The sequence below is a fragment of the Cavia porcellus genome, unplaced genomic scaffold (assembly GCF_034190915.1).
Source record: "Cavia porcellus strain 051 isolate PalLab524CR breed Dunkin Hartley unplaced genomic scaffold, mCavPor4.1 scaffold_17, whole genome shotgun sequence".
NCBI classification, from domain to species: Eukaryota; Metazoa; Chordata; class Mammalia; order Rodentia; family Caviidae; genus Cavia; species Cavia porcellus.
The window spans coordinates 27,155,883-27,176,284 of NW_026947500.1; the positions used below are offsets into that span (position 1 = coordinate 27,155,883).

At 52.2% G+C, this 20,402-nt stretch overlaps 1 protein-coding gene and 1 long non-coding RNA gene across 2 annotated transcripts; both read left to right on the forward strand.

Moving 5' to 3' along the window:
- Positions 1 to 1,436: 1,436 nt before the first annotated feature.
- Smim38 (small integral membrane protein 38) lies at positions 1,437 to 6,637 on the forward strand. The gene is made up of 3 exons (XM_063227667.1): positions 1,437 to 1,507; positions 1,887 to 1,988; positions 2,281 to 6,637. Exon 3 carries the CDS (start codon positions 2,796 to 2,798, stop codon positions 2,955 to 2,957), a length of 162 nt encoding a protein of 53 aa, XP_063083737.1. The 5' UTR covers positions 1,437 to 1,507; positions 1,887 to 1,988; positions 2,281 to 2,795; the 3' UTR covers positions 2,958 to 6,637.
- A 2,409-nt stretch (positions 6,638 to 9,046) lies between these two features.
- On the forward strand, positions 9,047 to 20,180 carry LOC111756289 (uncharacterized). Its single transcript, XR_002790782.2, has 4 exons — positions 9,047 to 9,231; positions 10,050 to 10,159; positions 19,849 to 19,936; positions 20,032 to 20,180. It is a non-coding gene; the product is annotated as an uncharacterized LOC111756289 (long non-coding RNA).
- The last annotated feature ends 222 nt before the right edge of the window (positions 20,181 to 20,402 follow it).

Sequence of the window (20,402 nt, forward strand, 5' to 3'; positions counted from 1 at the left end):
CCATTTGCCACGCATTTAGTGAGAGATGCTGCGTGTGGACTGTTCCCTTGTCACTGCTTACATGCTCCGACACTTGGGGGCAGGAGGCACCTTGGCTCTTCAGAGTCCTGAAGGTACCGAGTACCCCAGTCTGCCCTCTGTGACCAGAAGCTCCCACCACTCAGCTCTGTAGAGTGGGACAAACTCAAAGGTCCGGATCTGGAGACACTGGGCACCCTTGTCTTGGACTCTGCAAGTTGAAAAGTCACAAAAGGGAGCAACTTTGGGTACAGTCCCTGTGCCCTGTGATCCTGGGGCTAAGGGCCTTAAGCATTTGTCCAGCGCCAGGCAGGGCACACAGGTCTCTTTCTCCCCATGGTCAGCCTGTGCCTAGGAGCTGTTGGGGTGGGGGACTCAGCTGCTGAATTCCAGGATGTCCCCTGGAGGACGGTTGAGTTGGAAGCCAAAGGACACTGGGGTGGGGGCAGGGTAAAGGACAGAGGACAGGTTACATCTCCAGCTACCCCCACCGCTAACCGTGGGGGACCTGAGGAGTTTCCCCTCTGGGAATGGGGAGCATTGTGGGGCTCCCCACCGCAACACCCACAGGTACAGAGTGAGCTAATTCATGTCCACTGGACTTTCATTATCACTTTCTTCCCTTTCCTGTGGCACTGGCCACCTTATCCATCCTTATCCATCTTTGGGTCTCCCAGTGGGCACCCAGTGCCGCTCCATCAGGAGCTGTCCTGGGAGTGGCCGAGACACTGCCCAGGGTAGGATGTCTACCTGTTTCTCCCCTGAAGGACACACTGTCCGCGTCTCTACTCATGCCTGGGAGCCCAGGAGTGTCTGAGTGGGGAGGGCCAAGCCTCCTTGACCCCAGAGAGTCTCCAGTGCAGGGATGCCATGTGACCATGGGCGGTGTTGATTCTGCATGTCTGATTGTGTGCTCGGTAAATACGGGGACTTTTGTCCAAGGCCAGTGTGTCCCCACCTGCCCGGTGGGCCTGAGCTGGTGGCTGGGACAGGACAGGCAGCTCCGGCTGTGCAGAACACCTCACCTACGAACTTGACCCTCCCAGGTAAGTGAAATGCTTCTCCTTCCTGCATGCATGGCTGTGCCCTCTGGGGACCCTTACCCAGATGCATGAGGTCTTTTCCCAGAGGCCAGCAGGGTCCTCTGGACTCTCCAGAGGCCTTTTTCAAGCAAATGCTCTGATTTCTGCTGCATGGGCTCCTGATAGCTGAACCGTCTCCTATGTCTGAGGTGTGGAAAAGAAACCCGGAGTTTACTGTCCCCTGAGCATGGCATTCTGCCAAGCCTGGACAGCCTGGCAGGCGCACTGGCCGATGCTGGCAGTGGGCAGCCTCCCCCAGACAGCAGAGAGCAGGCAGCCTCCATTAGCCTGAGTGGTGCTTGAGCTGTGGGCGAGTGGTGAGGGATGAGGCCGATGGTGAGCTCCAGTGGGGCCTGCTGGGGTGAGCACTCGGTCCATGGATGAAGAAGCTCGGGGGCTGGTGACAGGTGACTGCTCACTGGGCCCAGACGCTCTCAAACTCAGAAGGGCCCCTTTGCCTGTCTCCATGAGATGGTTTCCTGCTGAGAATATGATTGGACACCTAGAACACCTCGGCTAAAGACACCTGTTTCTCCTGCTGGACCCCATTACTATGGGACACAGAGCAGGAGCTAGACAGGAAGCATAGGCCGGCTGTCCCCTCTCCTGTGGGGAATCTCAGCTGCCACTAAAGGCCAGAGGTGGCTGTGTGCGTGCAATGTGCGTGGGGGGCAGATGGAGGAGGCTGGGCAGATGTCATTATTTCAGAAAGGCGTGGGATGCTCTTGGGGTGTCACTCTGGGGACAGGGGTTGGGCCCCTGGAAAGGCTCCCATGATCCTCTCAGCAGGTGGTCTCTGCCTCACTTTAAACCTCGGTCCCCCACGGTCCTCCACGGTCCTCCACGGCCATCCATCCAGAGGCTGAGTGGCTCCTCCAAGGCTACCAGGTGAGTAAGAAGGACCCTGTGAGGGATGTGAGGGGACCCGCAGAGTGTCCTGTCCCCCACCCCCCAGAGCCTCCTAATTACTGAGATGAGGGGAAGGAGGTGCTGGGCCACCTGGCTGCCCCCCGGGGGGTTAAGCGGATTTCCCGGTCCGGGCCCTTTCTGGGAGTCTGGCCGCAGCCACCCGACGCCTCCCCTCCGGGATGTGGATGCATGGCCCATGTGCTAAGTGAGCCAAGTCTGGGGTCGTCACTGTTCTCTCTTCTCCCCCTCCCCTCCCTTTTCATTTCTGCAGCCTCCCCGCCAAGCTCCCGGCCCCCGGCTGGCCAGGCCTGCTGCAAAGCCCGCCGAGGGGCTCGGACAGTGCCGGGCTCCAGAAGTGATAGCTAATTGGGGAGAGAAAGGGCCCGATTGTCTCGCGGCGGCCGGAAGAGCGGCGTGGGCCGCTGAAAGGGCCGGGAGGAGGTGGCCGCTTCGCCCAGCAGCTGCCGCCTGGAGATGTTTGGGGATTACGTCAGCGCTGGCGGGTAGGGGCAGCAGGGCCAGCGGAGGAGGCGGGCTCGCGGCGGCCTCCCGCCCCCCGGGCCCCTGGACAATGCCCGCATTGTCGGTGCCGAGAGTGGTTAATTCTGGCTGAATGGTACACGGGCCTCTTGACCAAGGAGGCTGCTTGTCGCCCCGATCTGTCCTCTCAGGAGGGCCTGCCTGCCTGGGGGGCTGCGGACAGCGGGGGTCAGTCCCTGCGAGGGGCCGTGTGTCCAGCCTGGGGAGGCAGTTGTCACCAGGGGTTGGGGGTGGCAGCTTCTCAGCATGGGCTCCTGGCTGGGGGGTGGTGTGGGCCCTGACCCACTCATGGTGCTGCTGGTGGTCATCCTGCTGGTGCGTTTCATCTTGTGGTCCTGCCTGGGGACCTACATTGACCACAGGCTGGCCCGGCCGCCGCTGCAGCCCCGAAAAGCCAAGCGGGACTAGGGTTTTGTGCTGACATGGTTGTTCCCTGGGGAGGGGTCAGGGGACTGGGGAGCACACACCTGAGCTTACTGGTTTTGCTTCCAGCTAATGCTCCTCCCCCTCTTCTCTCCAAGTGTCCACTCCTTGGAGTTGACCACTCTGGCCCCTTCACACCTGACCAGGCAGCTGACTCCTATGTCCTAAGGGTTATGGAAGAGACCTGGGATGCATGGTGACTGCCCAGACTGATCCTATGGGTATGACCACCCACCTGGGGTATGGGAGGGATTGTGGCCAGCTTTCTGTCACCAGGTCCTGAATCCCCAGCTGTAGTGAGTGCTCTGGGTAGGTATCTAACTCTAAGCCTGTCTCAGCCTCCAATTCTTCATAAATACATTTGCAGGAAGTGGCTGGAGGGGACCAGGGATGTTGGCAGAGAGGCCAGCCACAAGGACACCTGTGACTCCATCATGAGCTAGCCCTGTTGGGGTCCCTTCCTTCCTAACCAGTCATTTCTGGCTTCCCAAGTGTCTGGGCTCACAGAGCAGACCTTGGGAAAGTTCTCAAGACAGACCTGGGACACCTAAGCTCAGGTCCAGCCATCCTTTGTCATGTGCGAACTCTGCCCATCAGCCTACTCTAAGATGGGCTGTGTGCCTCCCTCCTTTAGCAGGTCAGGGTATAGGGGAAAGCCCCAGGAGCCTGCAGATTCCCATGCTTTGTGGAGAGTCGGTGAGTGGAGAAGCCAAGGGGCCTGCCAGGGTCCCCTGAGCACCTGTGGTTAATCTGGGCAGCTGGGATGCATCTGGAAAGACTGACAGGGCAGGGAAGTTGAGTTGTGGCCACACAGCAATCGTCCCCTCTTTACCATCACATGGGTAGAGACGCCACCAATTTAACTACCAGGATGGGGTAGCTTGGTGGCTTCTGCCCAGCACAGACTTACAGCACTCCGGGAGACCTTGGCAAATGCTGGCGCCCGCTCCACCCCAGACCAGCTGATGTGTCACCTCTGGGAATCTGTATGTACGATCCCAGGAGCAGTTTCCAGACCACAGCAAGAATCACCTCTCTGATCACCTCATGAGGAACAAAGAACTTGGCGAGGGAAGGTTGACTCTTTTGCAGTGGCTCTGAGAAGCACTGGCCCAGTATCTTCTGAGAGGAGATAGTGACAGGGACACTGGCTGTGCCTCACTCCTGGAACAGTAAGGAGGTGCAAAGATGCTGGCCTGGGAAACATGAACTGAGTTGTGTGGACACAGGTTTCTCCAAGCACTGGTCCACGGGTCCTGGATGTCTTTTGTTGGTCAAGAGCAGGGTCACAGGTGGCCACGAGAAGGCTGGAGTCACTTGGTCTGGATCAGGAGACATTCAGGACCTCCTGACTCAGGAGAACTAAGGATTGGAGAGCAGTGACTGTCCAGGCCAGAGCTGACCAGCTGGAGCGAGTGTGACAGTGACAGTCCAGGGAACAATGTGAGGCAACCTAGATGAAGGTTGCATCTTGTTGAGGGCAGTGTTCAGGGGTACAGTCCCTGAGATTTGTCCCCTGGCTGGTTGGATTAACGGGCAGAGTTCTAGGGTCCCGTCTCCTCATCAAGGACAGTTAGCCAGGCCGAGGACTCTGCATGAACATTTTTGCTGCCCTAGGAGAAGGATGTTTACATTGCTGTTTAAGAAAAGTGTTATCTAATTTTCTTTGCAATTATCATGCATGATTTGACTGATCTCTTTAAGGAAGGAAAATCGCATTTGCTGTCATGATCTAAAGCTGGTGGAGCTGGAGGGGGCAGCGTTCCCAGGCTGCCATCCTGGATTTAGAACGAGAAGCCCCAGACACACCAGGCATCCGTGGAGGTGGGGAAGGTTTGCAGTTTGAGCAGCGTGCGGCTCACACCCTGTGGTGGTCCAGTGACATGTGACTCCCGTGTCACCGGGCTGTCTCTTTGATTGTACAGAACCGGCTGAATTTACCTTTTGCTCCAGGGAGCCAGAATTCATGGGCTTCTTCTAGAATAGAGACGAGGACACACTCTTCTGCCTCAGGGGTCCACCAGATACGACAGAGGCTGAGGCTGGCTGCCACCACAAGGGCCCACCAGAGACAGGGTTCTGCCAACCTATAAGTGCCTCCCTGTTTCAGTTACCCTGGTCAGTGATTTCCTCTTATTTCTTGAGGTAGTTTATGTTCATTTCTGTTACCATCCAATGAAAGAACTTTCTGGAAGCACAGTCAGCACCCACTGCCTCCTGACAGTGCCTGGCTCGGAGCAGGTGCTTGGGAAGTAATGGCCGATTGAGCTCAGGAGGCATCTGGTCATCTCAGGTAGCACTTCGAGTAACAGATAAGTGGACACCAGTGACTCAAACAGCGAGAATTTCTTTTTTAATTTCAGTTTTTGTTTCACTTATAGAAAGTCAGCTAGCACTTGGCATTCCCAGGCTGTGGTATGGTAGCTCCCTGACTTTACTGTAGATTCAGTCCCTGCCATATGTTTGTACTACTGTCCTTTTGTCTTTGTATGACAAGAAGGCTACTGCTGCTCCGGGCATCTTACATGAGTTCTAGGCAGGAAAAGAAAAGACAGAGCGATGGAGATGAATAGCAATGTCCTGGAAGCCTTTAGTTTTCTATCTCATGTGCCTGAAGGATGCCCCACGGCATCTCTAGGGGAAGACATGGCCGAGAAGTGGCATTTGTTAGCTGTGCACATTGTCTCCCTGGGTAACACTGAGCCTCTGTTCCAAGGGAAGGATGGCAAACTGGCACTCAGGTAGTTAGCTTTTTTGTCTATGCCACTGGCCCCTTGGTCACTCTTTGCAGTGGCGGTCTTTAACTGGGTATTTTGGTGTCTTTTGTAACTCCATTAGGTTCTGATTTTGCCCTGCTGATCACTGGGAATACTGCATGTGCCCACTTCCCTTGGCAGTACCACGCCAGTGTCAGACATTGAAATCTTCCATGGCTTCCCATGGGCTCCTAAGATAGTGTCCCAGGGCTCTCTAGGACAGAGTGATATTCCCCTGCTACACAAGCAGGGAGGTACCCCTCCTAGCTGGCAGCCTTTTCGGCAGATTGGCAGGAGGGAGGCAGACAGTGAATAGCTGATGGGCAGCAGGTGGAAAGGTGCACCCCAATGTCCCTACAACATCCAGTCTCTTAGAGTGAGGCTGAGTTTGGACCTCGGCCCTTTAAAGAGGCGATTACAGTAAAAGAAGTCACATGGGCTGGGCCCTAATCCCAGATGACTGGTGTTAGGACACAGCCATGTGCATGCACAGAGACAGACCTTGCAGAGATGTGGCAAGATGATGACCACCTGTAAGCCAAGGAGCGAGATCTCCAAAGGAGCCTTGGACTTCTGATTTCCAGAACTCCAGTAAATATATGTTGTTGAAGCCGCTCGCTGTGGTACCTTGTTAGGGTGGTGGGAGCTGACGGATAACATGGCTAAATAAAGTAGTCATTAACTCAGGAGGTATACCCCAGGAAGATCAGGAAACACACATCGCTCTGCTGGGCAAAGGTGGCCACTGAGCACAGGAAGTAGGCTGGTGCAAATGAAGATATTCTGTGAGCAGAAAGTCAGCACTAGTTATTCAAGACACTGCAAAAGAGTGGACAGTCTCACTGACGATGGTTTTGAATTTGATTATGCATCAAAATGATCACAATGTTTTGGACACGTTGATTTAAATAAAACATTAACTTTTTCTCTTTCTTTTAATGGGTGTTAATTGGCTATGTTGGGCAGTGCTGTGCTTGAGGCTGCAGTAGATGCAGCTAATGCAGTTGCTGCTGGAGGAATCATAGCCTTAAACGCTTATGTTCACATGCATGAAAGACTATAAAGGTGTTTCCATTAATCCCCATTACAAGTGTAGCAATGTTAAGTTGAATACTGAAAACACAGTTTTGGAGAGCAGTGGTTCATGGGGCATTCCAGAAAGTTTGAGACTCCAAGTTTCCGAAGGGCATTATTAAGAAGGAAAGAAAGAGACAAAGAGAGAGAGAGAGAGAGAGAGAGAGAGAGAGAGAGAGAGAGAGAGAGAAAGAGAGAGAAAGAGAGAGAAAGAGAGAGAGAGAGATAGAGGTGTTAAAGATCATATTTGCTTTAAAAGGTTGAACATAACAGTGAGAAAGCAGTTCTTAATATTGAAAAATATTCTTTATATACCAAATACAACTTTATTGCATTTTGCATCAGACTCTTAAAAACCAAACAAAACAAAATGACATGGATTTAGCACATGACTCAATAATCGGAAGAGCAATAGAATGATAATACAAACCTAAGAACAGAAGGAAGAAATAAAAGAGAAAATGGGTATATTAAAAGGTGATAGACAGCATAAGCGCCTACCTGGCAAGTGCAAGGTCCTGAGTTTGATTCCTACTACAAGAAAAAAAAGTGATAGAATTAACAATTGTATTCAAGGGATGGGTTTTTGAGGGAAAGAAAAAGGAAAAACCCATATAAATGTCTGAAAAAAAACAACTAGACATAAAAGGCAAATAACCATAGGAAACTGATGCTAGTGCATATAAATGTTAGAGACTTTGAAAGCACAGAAAATATGATTTATAAAAAAATGACTCCCACATAGATGTAAATTCTAAGCAACTTATCCATCCTTGAAGAAACAGGAAATTATCCAAGCCTATTTTCCTTTAAAATAATAATAATAGCTGGGTCTGGTGGCTCGTGTCTGTAATCCCACCATTTAAGAGGCTGAGGCAGGAGGATCACAGTGAGTTTAGAGACAGCCTGGGGTACATAGTGAGTTCAAGGCCAGCCTGAACTACATAGCAAGATTATCCGCCCCCCCCAAATGATGATAATAATTTACAAAGAGCATTGGATTCTTCATGGGAGGGTCCTATCACACCAAAATGGAACGGGCCCTTCAACATTATTTAATCTGCTGTAGAACATAAAAGAAGGAAAAGTTTCCAAAATTTTTTTATATAGCAAGCATATTAGTGTTGCCAAACTCCCTCAAAGATGGCATGGAAGGAGAAAACACATGCCAGGGTTGCTTAGGAACGCTGATGCAAAAACACTAAATCTCCAAATGAAACGGCACGTCACAGCCATAAATCATCCTGCCCTCGCGAATCGGGTTCCAAAAAGGCAAGAATGGTAATGCTAGAAAGTCAATTCATGGCACCACAAGGACAGGGGAAGAAGTCAGAGGTGCGGTGGTGTCGCTGGGGGAGCAGATGATTCTTTACAGCCGGGCGGATGATTATCTTGGCAAATGGAAGAGAATTGATTGCAAATGAGGACAACAACAGATTTAAGTCACATTGGTGGGTCCAAGTCACTAAATAGAACCTGTAGCAGCTGTGATTAAAAAATAGGGCGAGTAATAATAAAAGACACATTGTCGTCAATCACATTCAAAGTATGAAAAATTCTCTGTTACTTTGAATACATTTATATCATCATTTTTTTTTTCTCGACTTTTTGAGACAAGGTTTCACTTTGTGGTTCAGACTGACCTTGAACTCACTTTGCAGCCCAGTCTGGCCTCAACTTGCAGCCATCCTCCTGCCTTAGTTTCCCAAGTACGAGGGTTACAGGCATGTGCCACCATACCTGGCTGATCCCATCATTCTTGACGATGTATCTTTTACTGTAATGAGTTTTATAAAGTCTAAACATTTATTGTGTTTTTTCGATCCCTTCTTGCATACGTGGTCATTTATTAGGGGAGGTGTGTTAGTCTGTTTCCTGAAATGAAATGCATGGGGCGAAAGTGGGGACTTTATGGGTGTCTCATTTAGCTCGTCATTCCAGGGATTCCAGAGTTGGTGTGGACTTTTTTTTTACACTGGGGTCCAAGTTTCCAGCATAGGAGCCTTTCTTTAGGGGCTCAAATATCTGCAAAGCACAGCTGGAGGGGTGCTTGAACCATCCCACATCAGGATCACCGAGAACAGAATACCTGGGCGTAAATGTCACGGAAAGAAAACACCTAGAATGAAACAGAACAGAGAGCACATGAGCAGCCAGCAGGAAGCTGGAGGAGCGGCTCCGGGTGGCTGTGGGTGGGAGCCAGGCTCTGGCTGGTCCCTTTCGTCCGCTAGGTGCTGTCTGCTTGGGCAGCGTGGATGCAATCAGTGAGGGCCGGAGTGGGGAGGCTGGGCCTTGAGTCTCAGCCCAGCCTTGGGCCCCAGGGTGCAGGGGAGCAGCTGTCCTCTGTGGGCCTCTCCCCTGGGCCTGGCCCCTGAGAGCAGCCCACAGCCCTGATGGAGATGAGTCACTGGTTCTAAAAATAAGACAGGGTAAGTCGTGAAATAGTGTATTTCCTTTTTAAGCCAGATGAGCCCGCCGAGGGATCCCCAGCAGTTTGGTGCAGGCGGCGGGGAGCCTCGCGGGTGACTGGTGACCACCAGGGGCTGTGTCCTTGTTCACACCACTTGCCTGCACTGGCACCAGCATACGCCCAGGGGGCAGCGCTGGATGGGAGAGGGGGTCTCTGCCCATTCTATCTCCCCATGGAGTGAACAGGCACCATGGGTGGACAGTGCATGGACAGAAGCCCTAGGAGGAGCAGGACACACAGAGGGTTGGGGTTAGGGTAAGGGGGGCTCTGAGAGGCAGGAGGAGCAAGAAGAACAAGAGCCTGGAGGCCAGAAAGCTCACAGTGGGAGCCCGGGGTGCCTCCTCAGCAGGATTTCTTAGAGCCCTGGGGAGCCCTGGGGCAGACTCCCAGCCCCCCTGGCCTGCTGGCTTGGCTCTCTGATGGTGCAGTCCAGGCCCTCCTTGAGGCACAGAATCCTGACTCTCGCAGGCCGCCTCCAACTGGGACATCCATGAAAGAGAGAGGTGAATTCCTGTCTTAGGTGCACTGCTGTGTGGTGGGGCTGTTACCCCAGCTTTGTGTTGCCTAATGCAGCAGGGAGCCATCTGGGGGACACCTGCAGCGGGCAGAGTCTGTGGGTGGAGCCTCAGGGCAGGACCCAAGGATACGCAGGAGATCCTCCAGAGCCCAGCCACAGAGCCCACTCAGGTCAGGGCACGTTGCACATACCAGTGCCCCTTGTTCACAGTACCCTGTCCAAGTACCAGAGGTTCATCCCATCTCCATCTGTCCTTCCAGGTCCCAATCCCTGGAGAAGAGAGACCAGCAGCAGCTGAGTGACAGAGGAAGAAGGGAGAGGACAGTTGGAAGTCCTTAGCCACTTCCTGAGCCATGTTCCAGGACTGAAGGTGGGCAGAGAGATGACAAAAGAGTGTAGAATTCAATGCAAGAACGCAGTTAGAGCTGAGTTGAGTTAGAGTTGACTGGACTCATTGATTACTCAGGATTAAGTCTTAATTATTGAAATGAAATAGGGAACTATGGGATCCTGAAAGCAATGGGTAGAGGGAGACAAAGCCATTGTCTGTGCTGGGGCTCCTTGTTACACAGCTCTCTCTGGGTACTAACCAGTACACTCCCCTATAAGTCTGTTGTATTCAGCCTACCCATTCATAGCATAGATGCAGCTGGTTCTGCCTTCAACACAGAGAGTCTGGAAGTGCCCAGGGATGGCAAGCTCCCTCTTCAATGTCTGCAGGGCTGTTCCTTTCTCCAAATGCCTGTTCTTTTCTTTCCAAGATGTCCTCCAAGGACAGGACCCAGGGTGGTAGCCCAAAAAGCACTTGCTACCTATCAGAAAAGAAAAACTCCTGGCTTTTAGAGGGACATAAATTAGCAGGGGGGTGAGGCACAGAGGAAAGGCTACATCCTTCTCCTGAGCACTAGTAGGGCAGCTGTGTGTGGTGGGAAGACACACACAGGAGGACTAAGGGCTAATTCTGTCCTCTGTCCCCAATCCTACTGGCCACAGCAACTAAGGAGGGCATCGTGGGGGCACATCCGTCCCTGGATTCACCTTCTTTACTTCTCTTCTTTGTTCCCTTGATCCTGACTGCGCCTTTCTGGCTGGTACCACTTGTGGGAGGCACACGTTTTAGAACCCACCTGTCACAGCGCCTCCTGCTGGAGGGAGGCCAGCTGAGGTAGGCAGGCTCATCGGTTCCTGGAGTTGGGAGGGGAGCATTTCTGAGTTCTTGGGTCCGGTGAGCTGTCTCTAGCCGGCCTTGCATTCTGGGATTCTCTTCAGCTTCCTTCAGACCCCCAAGGATGCCAGCTTCCCTGCCATCTTCACCACATTTCTGGCCCTCTAGGCATCACGAGTGCACGACCGTGAGGACAGCTGCTGGGGCTCCTCCCTGATCTTGGTGCCCCTCAGCCTGTACCTCCCTAGAAGGCTGCCAGGGGCTCGTGCCAGGGCAAAGATGCTCTGACACGGGCCCTGGGTGGCTGTCCATCCTCAGTTCCCATGCAGGAAGAGGTGACATCTGCAAAACAGGCACAGTAAGGTCAAAGAAAGAAAGGTAACACGAATCCAAGGACAGACCTGTCACCCATCTCCTCCGTGCTTGCCACCAGCCAGAGGTATCTGGGGTGGAGGAGAGGCTTGGCGTTCTCGTGGCCAGTGGAGAAAATATGTGGGCTCCTCAGGGGTGATCCGAGTCTCTTTGTGCTGACAGTAAAGGACATTCATCACAAGGGCTTCATGTAGAGGTCACTGGCAGCGCTGGTGCTCAGAGTCCTCAGGCTTCTGCAGGGAAATGGAGCCAGTATCATGTGCAAATCAGTATGGAAAGGGATTTACGGAAGGGGTTGGTGGCAGTCATTGTGGCGGCTGGCAGATCCCAAGCCTGAGGGGTGAGCTCTGGGGAGCTGATACTGAAGTCCAGTCTGCTGGGCTTTGCTTCTGTTTGGGCTTTCACCTGATGGGCTGAGCCCTACCCACAGTAGGGAGGCTACGCTACTAATTCCACTGGTATAGTTGTTAACCCCACTCTTTTTTATTTGGAGGCAAGGTCTTGCTAAATTGCTAACTTCTCAGGCTGGGCTTGAATTTGCCATCCTCCTGCCTTGGCCTCTCAGAGTGCTGGGATTAATTCCCTGCTGCACTTTTTCCCAGTGTAATTTTACACCGGACCCAAGATCTCAGTGTGTATCACCACGACCTGCTGTACTTTTTCTTGATTGAAGTGTGTAGACTGCAGACCTGTGAGGGCAGGCAGGACTCCCATTTCCACTGCTGTGCTGACTTGAAAACTCCAGACACTCAGTGGGTGCCCAGCCCTGTCCCTTGGCTGCCTGCCTCTTCTTCCTTGTCTGTGCCCGTCACACTGATTGATCCTAGCTTTCTCAGCTACTCCCTGGGACCTGATTTCCAGCTGATTCCCACACTAGGTGGCTTCTAGTAGCCCAGTTTTCTGGGTGGGGCTGGACCAAATCGTAAGGATGATCTCCAGGTTCCAGGTAATCCTGTCTCTAATCCAGAGCCAAATTTGCGACACTAGAGGCTGTGGAATTCTACCCTGGTGACGCTGAACGTGGGGCTGCACAGAATGCTTATGAGGGGTGGGGGTGAGGCGGCTTCCTGGAGAGGCAGGGTCAAGGTCCTTGTGCTGAAAGGCTTTAGGGGCACTGTGGGCATGGATATTTCTATGCATGACGTATATATATATGGGAGACACTGACTTCACATTTTCTATGTACTTATTGAAAAATAACCTTACCCTAATCATAACAGGAGACATTTTGCCCACGACCTGCTACCCTAACAAATCAACTGTCCACTATATTCACATTGCCCTCCTGGCCAGGTCTTTGCAGACATGACCTCGAAGCTACCAAGAACATCCTTGTTTATTCCTTTATTTCCTCAGAAAATGCTAGGTATTTATGTAGTTGGCATCAGGAAATCTGCTCCTACTAATAACTTCTTAGCTTTTCTTTTAGAGTGTTACCATCTATGTAAATAACCTGTATTAATCTGATTACATTAATTGTAAGAATCAGCCTCCTATGTTAGCAGCCTGGCCCAACTTGTGTATTCTTGTTCATGACTCCAAAGAGCAGGAGATTAAGGCTGTGTCCCACATTATCATGCAGGGACCCAGCCTCTTTGTCTGGGGCTCTGCTGATCCCCACAGCTGTAGAATCTTCCGTGGTGGACTTCGCAGGCAGCAGAGGAGGAGTAGCTGGACTGTGTGGGGCCTGGAGATGGCATACACCGTTCCCCTCTTGTTCCCTTGGGTGGAGCTCAGTCCTAGACTTGCTATTAGACAGCAATTATATATTAGTCACCTTCCTGTTGCTGGGACAAAAACACCCAACACTTGAAACTTAAGGGAAGAGAGATTTATTTTGGCTCACGGTTTTAGAGGGTTCAGTCCATGTAAGGTGACTTCAAGGCAGAAACCACAAGGTGGAAGGACATGGTATACAAAAGCTTCTTCTCATGGAGCTAGAACACAGAGAGAAGGGAAGAGTGGAGCAAGGTGGGCAGGGGTGTCAGAAGTCCTGAGTCAAACAGCTCTTACTGGGCTGGGGGTGCTCTGCTGAGTGCAGGGCCATCACTGGGTTGTCTTCTCCAGGACTTCTCTTCCCTCTACTGTGTGGGGTGGGGCTGCCTTTTGCCCCTCCCCTCTCGTCTCGATTTATTCCCTTGTTTGGGGGGAGCACATCCTTCCACAGCTCCTTGAGAAAGTGTGTCTTCTGGTTTTGTTTTTTTGAGACCTTGCATGTAGATTCACCCCACCCTTACTTTTGCTTAACAGTGTGGCTGACCATGGAATTTTTTTTTTTATCGGTACCGGGGATCGAACTCATGACCGCCTGCTTGCAAGGCAGGTGCTTATGCCGCTGAGCTAAATCCCCAGTCCTGACCATGGAATTTTAGGTCAGAAAATAATTTTCCAGTGGAAGTTTGAAGGGGTTGCTCCACTATTTTCTTGCTCCTTAGAGCATTTATCTATATCACCCTCAATTATAGTTCAAGTTATACAACTTTGTACCAGCCTCTCTTAGGGACCTCCCAGTCACCACCGAGCCCTCCTTCCCCTAGGTTCTGCCATCCTGACCTCTACTGCTTTAGGTGGGGTTGAGTTTCTAAAAGAGATACATCAGCATGCGTCTTTTTCTCACGCCTGATGCTGTGTTAACGTGCTTTTCCATTGTGTGGGCAGGCGTCTCAGTCTGTTTATCCTCTACTGGGGAAGACACTGTGGTCGTTAAGTGCTGTGACCCTGCGAGTGAAGCTCCGCGTGGCACTAGTGCTCAGGTCTTGGATGGATGTGCTGAGTGTTGTAGGTGTCTGCTCACAGGTAGGTTGCTGGGACACCACACCCAACAGCCACAGTGTGAAGGAGGAGAGCTTTAATTTGCTCGGTCCATGGCGGGCTGGCTCTGAGGCAGAGACGTCATGGCAGAAGGGCGTGGTGGAGCACGGCAGGTTAGGTCAGGTGGCCAGGAAGCAGAGGGGAGCAGGCGACCGGGGATGGTGTGAAGTGAGTGCCCAAGGTCATGCCCCCGCGCCCTACCCAGCACGCCCCAAAGGGTGCTGGGTCCCGGGCTGTAGGTCCTCTCTTTTTTGTTTTTCCTCCCTCTTTCCTTCACCTCCTTCCCTTTCTTCTTCTTGCTTTTCTTTTCCCTTCCTTCTCTCCCTCTTTCCCTCCTGTCTTTTCTTTCTTTCTTTCTTCTTCTCCTCTCTCCTCTTTTCCCTTATTTTTTTCTTCTATTTCCCCCCTTCTGCCTTCTCTCTTCTCTCCCAACTTCTACATTGTCTCCAATTCCTACCTCTTTAATCAGTTTGAAATTCCACTCTGACCCCCACATGGGAAGCTGCGTGCTCCTCTCCGCCAGAAGCTGCTTTGCAGTTCGAAGAGAGGCTGTCACACTGCCCCTGGCAGTTCCAGTGGGAACCGGTAGGGCCTCCCACCACAGTCCAGATGGGTTCTGATCAATGACACAGTGTGGATCGAACTCTGATCATGTAACATCTCCTTCCTGGGGTTGAGAGCATGTCGCCTTCCCAGGAAGCTGGCCTTGGCTGCTGGCTGGAGCAGGTGACCTGTGGCTCCGTAGGCCCTGGGGCCCATCACGTCTTGCACTGTCATTTGTGGCTGAACTTTTGCTCTGGTCTGTGATCACCCTGTGGCCCAAGGTGGAGTTGACTGCTGAAGTCCAGCTGGGTGGCCTGGTCTGAGGCACTGGGAAATCGCTTGGAGAAGAAGCAGGAAGGCAGAGGACGGCAAAGGAGCAAGGAGGGAGGAGGGTGGAGAGGAGGGAAGAGAGGGGGAGGAAAGGAGGACGCCACGAAGGGAAGGAAGGCCAGAAGGATAAAACGAAGGGAGGAGAGAAGGGCGCAAGGGAAGAAGAGAGGGAGGGGAGTGAAGGAAGGAAGCGAGGAGGAAGCGAGGAGGGAGGTGCCGCGGCTGGTGAGCAGAGGCGCAGCCCTCGGGCCACCTGCCCATGCAGACACCCGAGCCGGAGCGGTGCCCAGCCTCCTTGTGTCAGCCCAGCCGCCCTCTGCTGCGGCCCCTTCTCCATCCCTGCCTTCGCCTCGCCGTGGAAACCCAAGATCCAGCTAGGGACCAGGTTAGCAGATGTCTGTGAAAAGGGCCGTCTGCCTTCGCCGATAAGAGATTTCAGACAATGCATGGTGTGATTGGGGAATTCCCAGCGGGCAGGGGGCCACCAGACCTGGGTCACTGCTCTTTTGCCTCTGGGTGCCATCTCTAGGTGGGGGCCTCGGTGCAGGGCAGTCACCTGGTGCTGGTGGGTGTGTGCTCACCACCTAGTGCTCACCCTTGCTGGGCATCTACCATGATCCAACCACAATGGGAACAGGATGTGTGGACTTTGTCTTCATTTTCATGCACTGGGGCGCCAAGTTCCTCTAATACGGCCATCGGAAGTGGAGATACTGAAGCCAGGGAATACCAGTAACACAGCCCAAGCCCACAGGATGTCCTAGAGATGGCCTCTGGGCCCATGGGAGTCCAGCTCCCAGCTGGGCATTGCTCCCTGTGACGGCTTGGACCCCAAGGGTGGCACAGGGCAGTGTCTATGGAGCATGTGGCCACGGGGAGCCTGGGGACACATACGCCTGCCTCACATGGCACTTGCATCTCTGGTCTTGGACTCTGGTGGAGCCACCACCCCAGGGTGCCCGAGGAAGGGATTCTGAGTTGCGGAGCACCTTGGGGGCCAGCCCATCTCATCTCATGGCTACTACAGCGTTATTACCCCGTTTACACATGAGACATGGCGGGGGTATGTGTTCCTGCCTGGAGGCCAAAGTGGGTGGCAGTGGCACTGCTGGGTGTCAGAGGCCTGGCTCTCTCTCTCTGCTCATTGGATCAAGGACCACATCTTTCCCTGGGGGATGGGAGAGGCCAGAAAACTCCAGCAGGGTGACTGTCTGTTTGCTCCTCTGTGCCCCAAAACTGCCCTGCACACTTGAGCCAGCCTTAGAGAGGAGACCAGAGAGACAGCTGGAGCCATCCAGCTCTGCGAGCTCTGGCCACTGCAGCTTCCCGGGCCCACCCTGCACAGGGCACAGCTCCATGCCTCAACTCAGGGTGGGGATGCTTCTTTCCAAGTGCTCCCATCTGCTAAGGCCCCTCTGTCCCTCCCTGCCTGTCCTCTTCTCTTCCCTCTCAATCCCTGTGCAAGCCCACTTCAGGCTCTGGGACAGAGTCACATGTGACTTTGCAGGGAAGTTTACCCTTCCTTTCTCCAGTGTGACTTTTTCCAAGTGCTTTGCCACAAACACCCACCTCGCTCCATGTTAAGAACCCCTGTATCACGATCAATGACAAGTGTGTCCAGTTGGGGTAAGGAGAAGATGGGTTTCCGGTGGTTTGAAGCAGTGAGGGTGAAAGGGAAAGGTCAGCTCTCACCAGTGCCATCTTGGCCTTGAAGACAGGCTGCTCACGGGGGACAAGGCAGCTGGGGTTCACCAGGGGAAGCTCCTCCGTGCCTGAGCAGAGCTGTGTGTTTCTGCCATCCTGTTGGGTTCTCCAGAGAGACAGAACCAAAGGGAATTGTTGTACCCACGCTGTCTCTGACAGACAGATAAAAAGTTAGGTAGTCTGTAGGTAGGCAGGTAGATGGGTTAGGGTTAGGGATGTGTTACAGGAACCGGTTCCTGCAAGTGTGGCAGCTGAGACATTCCATGGCAGGCCAGAGGTTCATTTGGAGTATGCATTTGCATAGAAGGCCCTTCCCAAACCTTGGTGCAGTCTGGGAAGCTTATATTTGTAATCCCAAAGGTGAATTCCAGCCTACACTTCTAGTGCAATCTAGGTGTAAGGACACAACTATATATCCAAGATGGTGGAGAGCCCAAGGTGTCCTGAGTCCAGCTAAGATGATGACTAACCAGAACAAAGGTCCAACTCAAGGCTGAACCCAAGTTTTATTAATTTGCAATGAGGTGAGTGGCTCAGAGACGAGTGACTGAGAGAGTAGCCGGAAGGACACGAGTGCTACAAGCTGGGCTCCGTAGGTGGCCTGAAATCACCCCTGCAGTATGCACAGAGAAGGATGTGCAGACGGAGTCATCTGCATAGCACAATCTGAGGTGATGTCTAATGTTTTGGGGTTGGTGCTTCAGCTCTGATGCATAATTTTTTATGCCCTGGGAAGTCATAGCCTCTTATCTCGAGGCTTAATCCCAGCCAACAGTGTAGAGCATGGGTCTCCCTCCAGCCTGGCTTGCACATGTATTTTGGGAGCTATGGAGCAGGGCAACACTTACCTGTCGTCTTGCTTCAAAGACGATATATCAGCGCTTTGGCTAGACTGATTTGCATTGCATGAAATCAACTGAAGGGACAAGGAGAAGGCCTAGCCAGCTCGGCACACAGCCATACTTGTAAACAGGGCCAGGTTTAACCAAGACGGAGCTATGTGCTCTTCTTTCAGGGAGAGTCATCCAGGTGGTCCTCTGCACATTTGTAGACAGGTAAGCAGTGGGGAGAGAAAGTCCTCCATGCAGAAGAATGGCAGCTAAAGGAACGACCAAGGTGGTGGCCATCAGAAGCACAGATGGTTTAGGGGAGCACTGCAGCCATACCTGATGTGACATGTGTTGGGGAAAAGCATGGGAAGGAACAGATGGCTTAGGATGACCCAGGGGAAGCACGGAGCTTCACAGTGGAGACCACAGTCGGCCAGGTCATCACAAACAGCCAAAGGACATGGCATCGCGGGTCAGTGTCATCCTCACACAGAACACAGGACTTCCATCTGATCTCAAGGGGACAGCAGGGAGGCACAACTGTCAAATCATTCCACCTGTCCTGTCAAGATGCTGGCCTCGCCAAGACAAAAAGAACAGAAGGGGTGCTCAGGATAAAGAAAACTATAGGAACAGGGAACCAAATGCAGTGGGGGATATTTTGAACCAAAATGCCATGAAGAACATCATTAGGACAGTTGGACCACTTTGAGCAGGGGATTTCCATGAGATATTGATATTGCTTCTTGAGCTCATTTTCTGAATTGATAATGAATCTGTGGTTGTGTAAGCCAATGCCCTTGTGCTTAAGAAGATACACGCTGGGATATTTAGGGACCGCTGTGGACTGAGCTGGGCACCCCACATTTATATGTTGCAGCTACACCACCTGAATTCTTGTATTGCTGGTGTTTGAAGGTGGGGCCTTTGGAGGCAATTAGGGTGCGGCGGCGAGGTGTGTGACACTGTAAATGAAGGATGAGGGTTTTATGATCAGGTCCCACTAGCACGAAACAGCTGTGTTCCTTATCACCATGCCAGCTGCTTCCTGGCTCCTCTGAAATAGAGTAGCCCCCTCCAGCTACTTACCTAATACAACCTTCTCCCTCCACTTTGGCCACCGCACAAGTTCCCACTGTGCCTTCTGCACCCCTTCTCCACCCAGCATTCCCTGCCCGCTGGGTATCCCAACGCACGATCCGTGAGGTTCCCACCAGTGCCCCAGCAGCCTCTCTGACAGCCTTGGCTGTGCTCACAGGGTGGGGGAAAGTGGCCCCACTGTGCAGAGACACACTGGGGTCCTTCCCAATCCTTCATAGGATGTCCCCATCACAGGCGCCCCCCAGGGACACAGGTGCCTGGAAGGCACCGTCAAAATTCTCTTTGTCAAAGTTGATTAAAACTCAACCACCTTCTCTGTCCACCAGCAGGATGGTGGTCAGTGATGTGAAACCCCATTTTACTCAGCCGCTGAGTAAACCACAGACTGCCTCCTGATTTACTGTGGGTAATTTTAATGTCCATATCTTGCACTTTGAATAAGTAAACATAACAATATGCCGCATGTTAACTATCGTTATTCTCCTATTGTTATGAAAATGTGTTTTACCTTTTCCCCCTACTAAAATAAAATAAAATAAAAATTTAGTGCAGGTAGATTTTCTTCCAGCCCCCAGCAAGCGACCCCTGTCACATGTGCAGCTTTGGGGAGGCCGGTGGGCGACGCTGGGCTGGGCAGCTGTCCACGCTGGCCACTCACTGCCCGAGAGACAGCCGGCCTGGTATTGTGTTATCAGCGGGCTCATCACATCTCACGGTGGGGCTGGGACACATGATGTCACCCACCCTGTCCTGTAATCCTTCAATCTGTGTTTGCTTACTGATTTATTTCAAATCTCTGCATTTTTTACAGGAATCAGCTGGTGAACTCATACGTCTAAATCTACTTCCCCTCTTATCTTTCACTCTAATAAATCCAGGGTCTCCCTAAATTGCCTTTATTCATGGCTAAAACAGGCCATTTCCCCCTCTTAACAGTAAACAGTGTTTGCTTAGAAATGAAATATTTTCGGCTCTGAATTTCAGCTATTTTCCATCTTCCTGCCCCTAATTGAATGAGCAGACGCATTATCTGCAGCGGTGCACGACGACAAAGTGGGTGCTCACTCCCAAATTGCAGTGATGCCAAATGCATTTTGCTTTGCTGGTCTTCAGGGTTTGCTGATTGTTTCCAGACCCGCCTTTGTCCTGAGAGGCTCCGTGGGTTACCGGTGACTTTTCTCAGTCACCATCTTTTGTTCCCAGGATGGGGAGCTGTGCTGGTGGAACTGGGTGGTCATTTTGACTTTGAGGAAGAACCGGAAGTCACATGGCCCCGGACCCAGCATGTAAGGTGGGCAAGACACGCTATATGTTTTTACAATTCTGCCTTTCTGCTGGATGACACTCAAAGGTGACACTGACTGTGTCTTTTGTCATCCCTTATAGAGACACTCACGAGAGAAGACTTGCAGAACTGCTTCAGAAAGTGCCAGGAGCAATGGGACGAGCATGTTCAAAGCAAAGGAGGAACATTTTGAGAGGAATTAATGGCAACGTGTCCTTTAATACAATAATATTTTTAATTTCAACACTCACCGCTTGATAATTCTCCATGTGTGCAAAAATGAGATGTTTCAATGGCACCAGGAGAGACTGCTATCTCTCTTTGCTCTCATTTTTCCTGGGTTGGGCAGGGGAGGAGCTGTTGCCTGGGCCCAGGTGGGGTGAAGTAGGCCCATGAGATGTCTTTGAGGGGTTCCAGTGCGTTGAGCTGCCACCTGCCCCAGACACAGGTTGATTTTAAGAACGTACCCATT

Coding starts and splice junctions, on each gene's coding strand:
- Smim38 (XM_063227667.1), top strand. CDS start 2,796: ATGGGCTCCTGGCTGGGGGGTGGTGTGGGCCCTGACCCACTCATGGTG.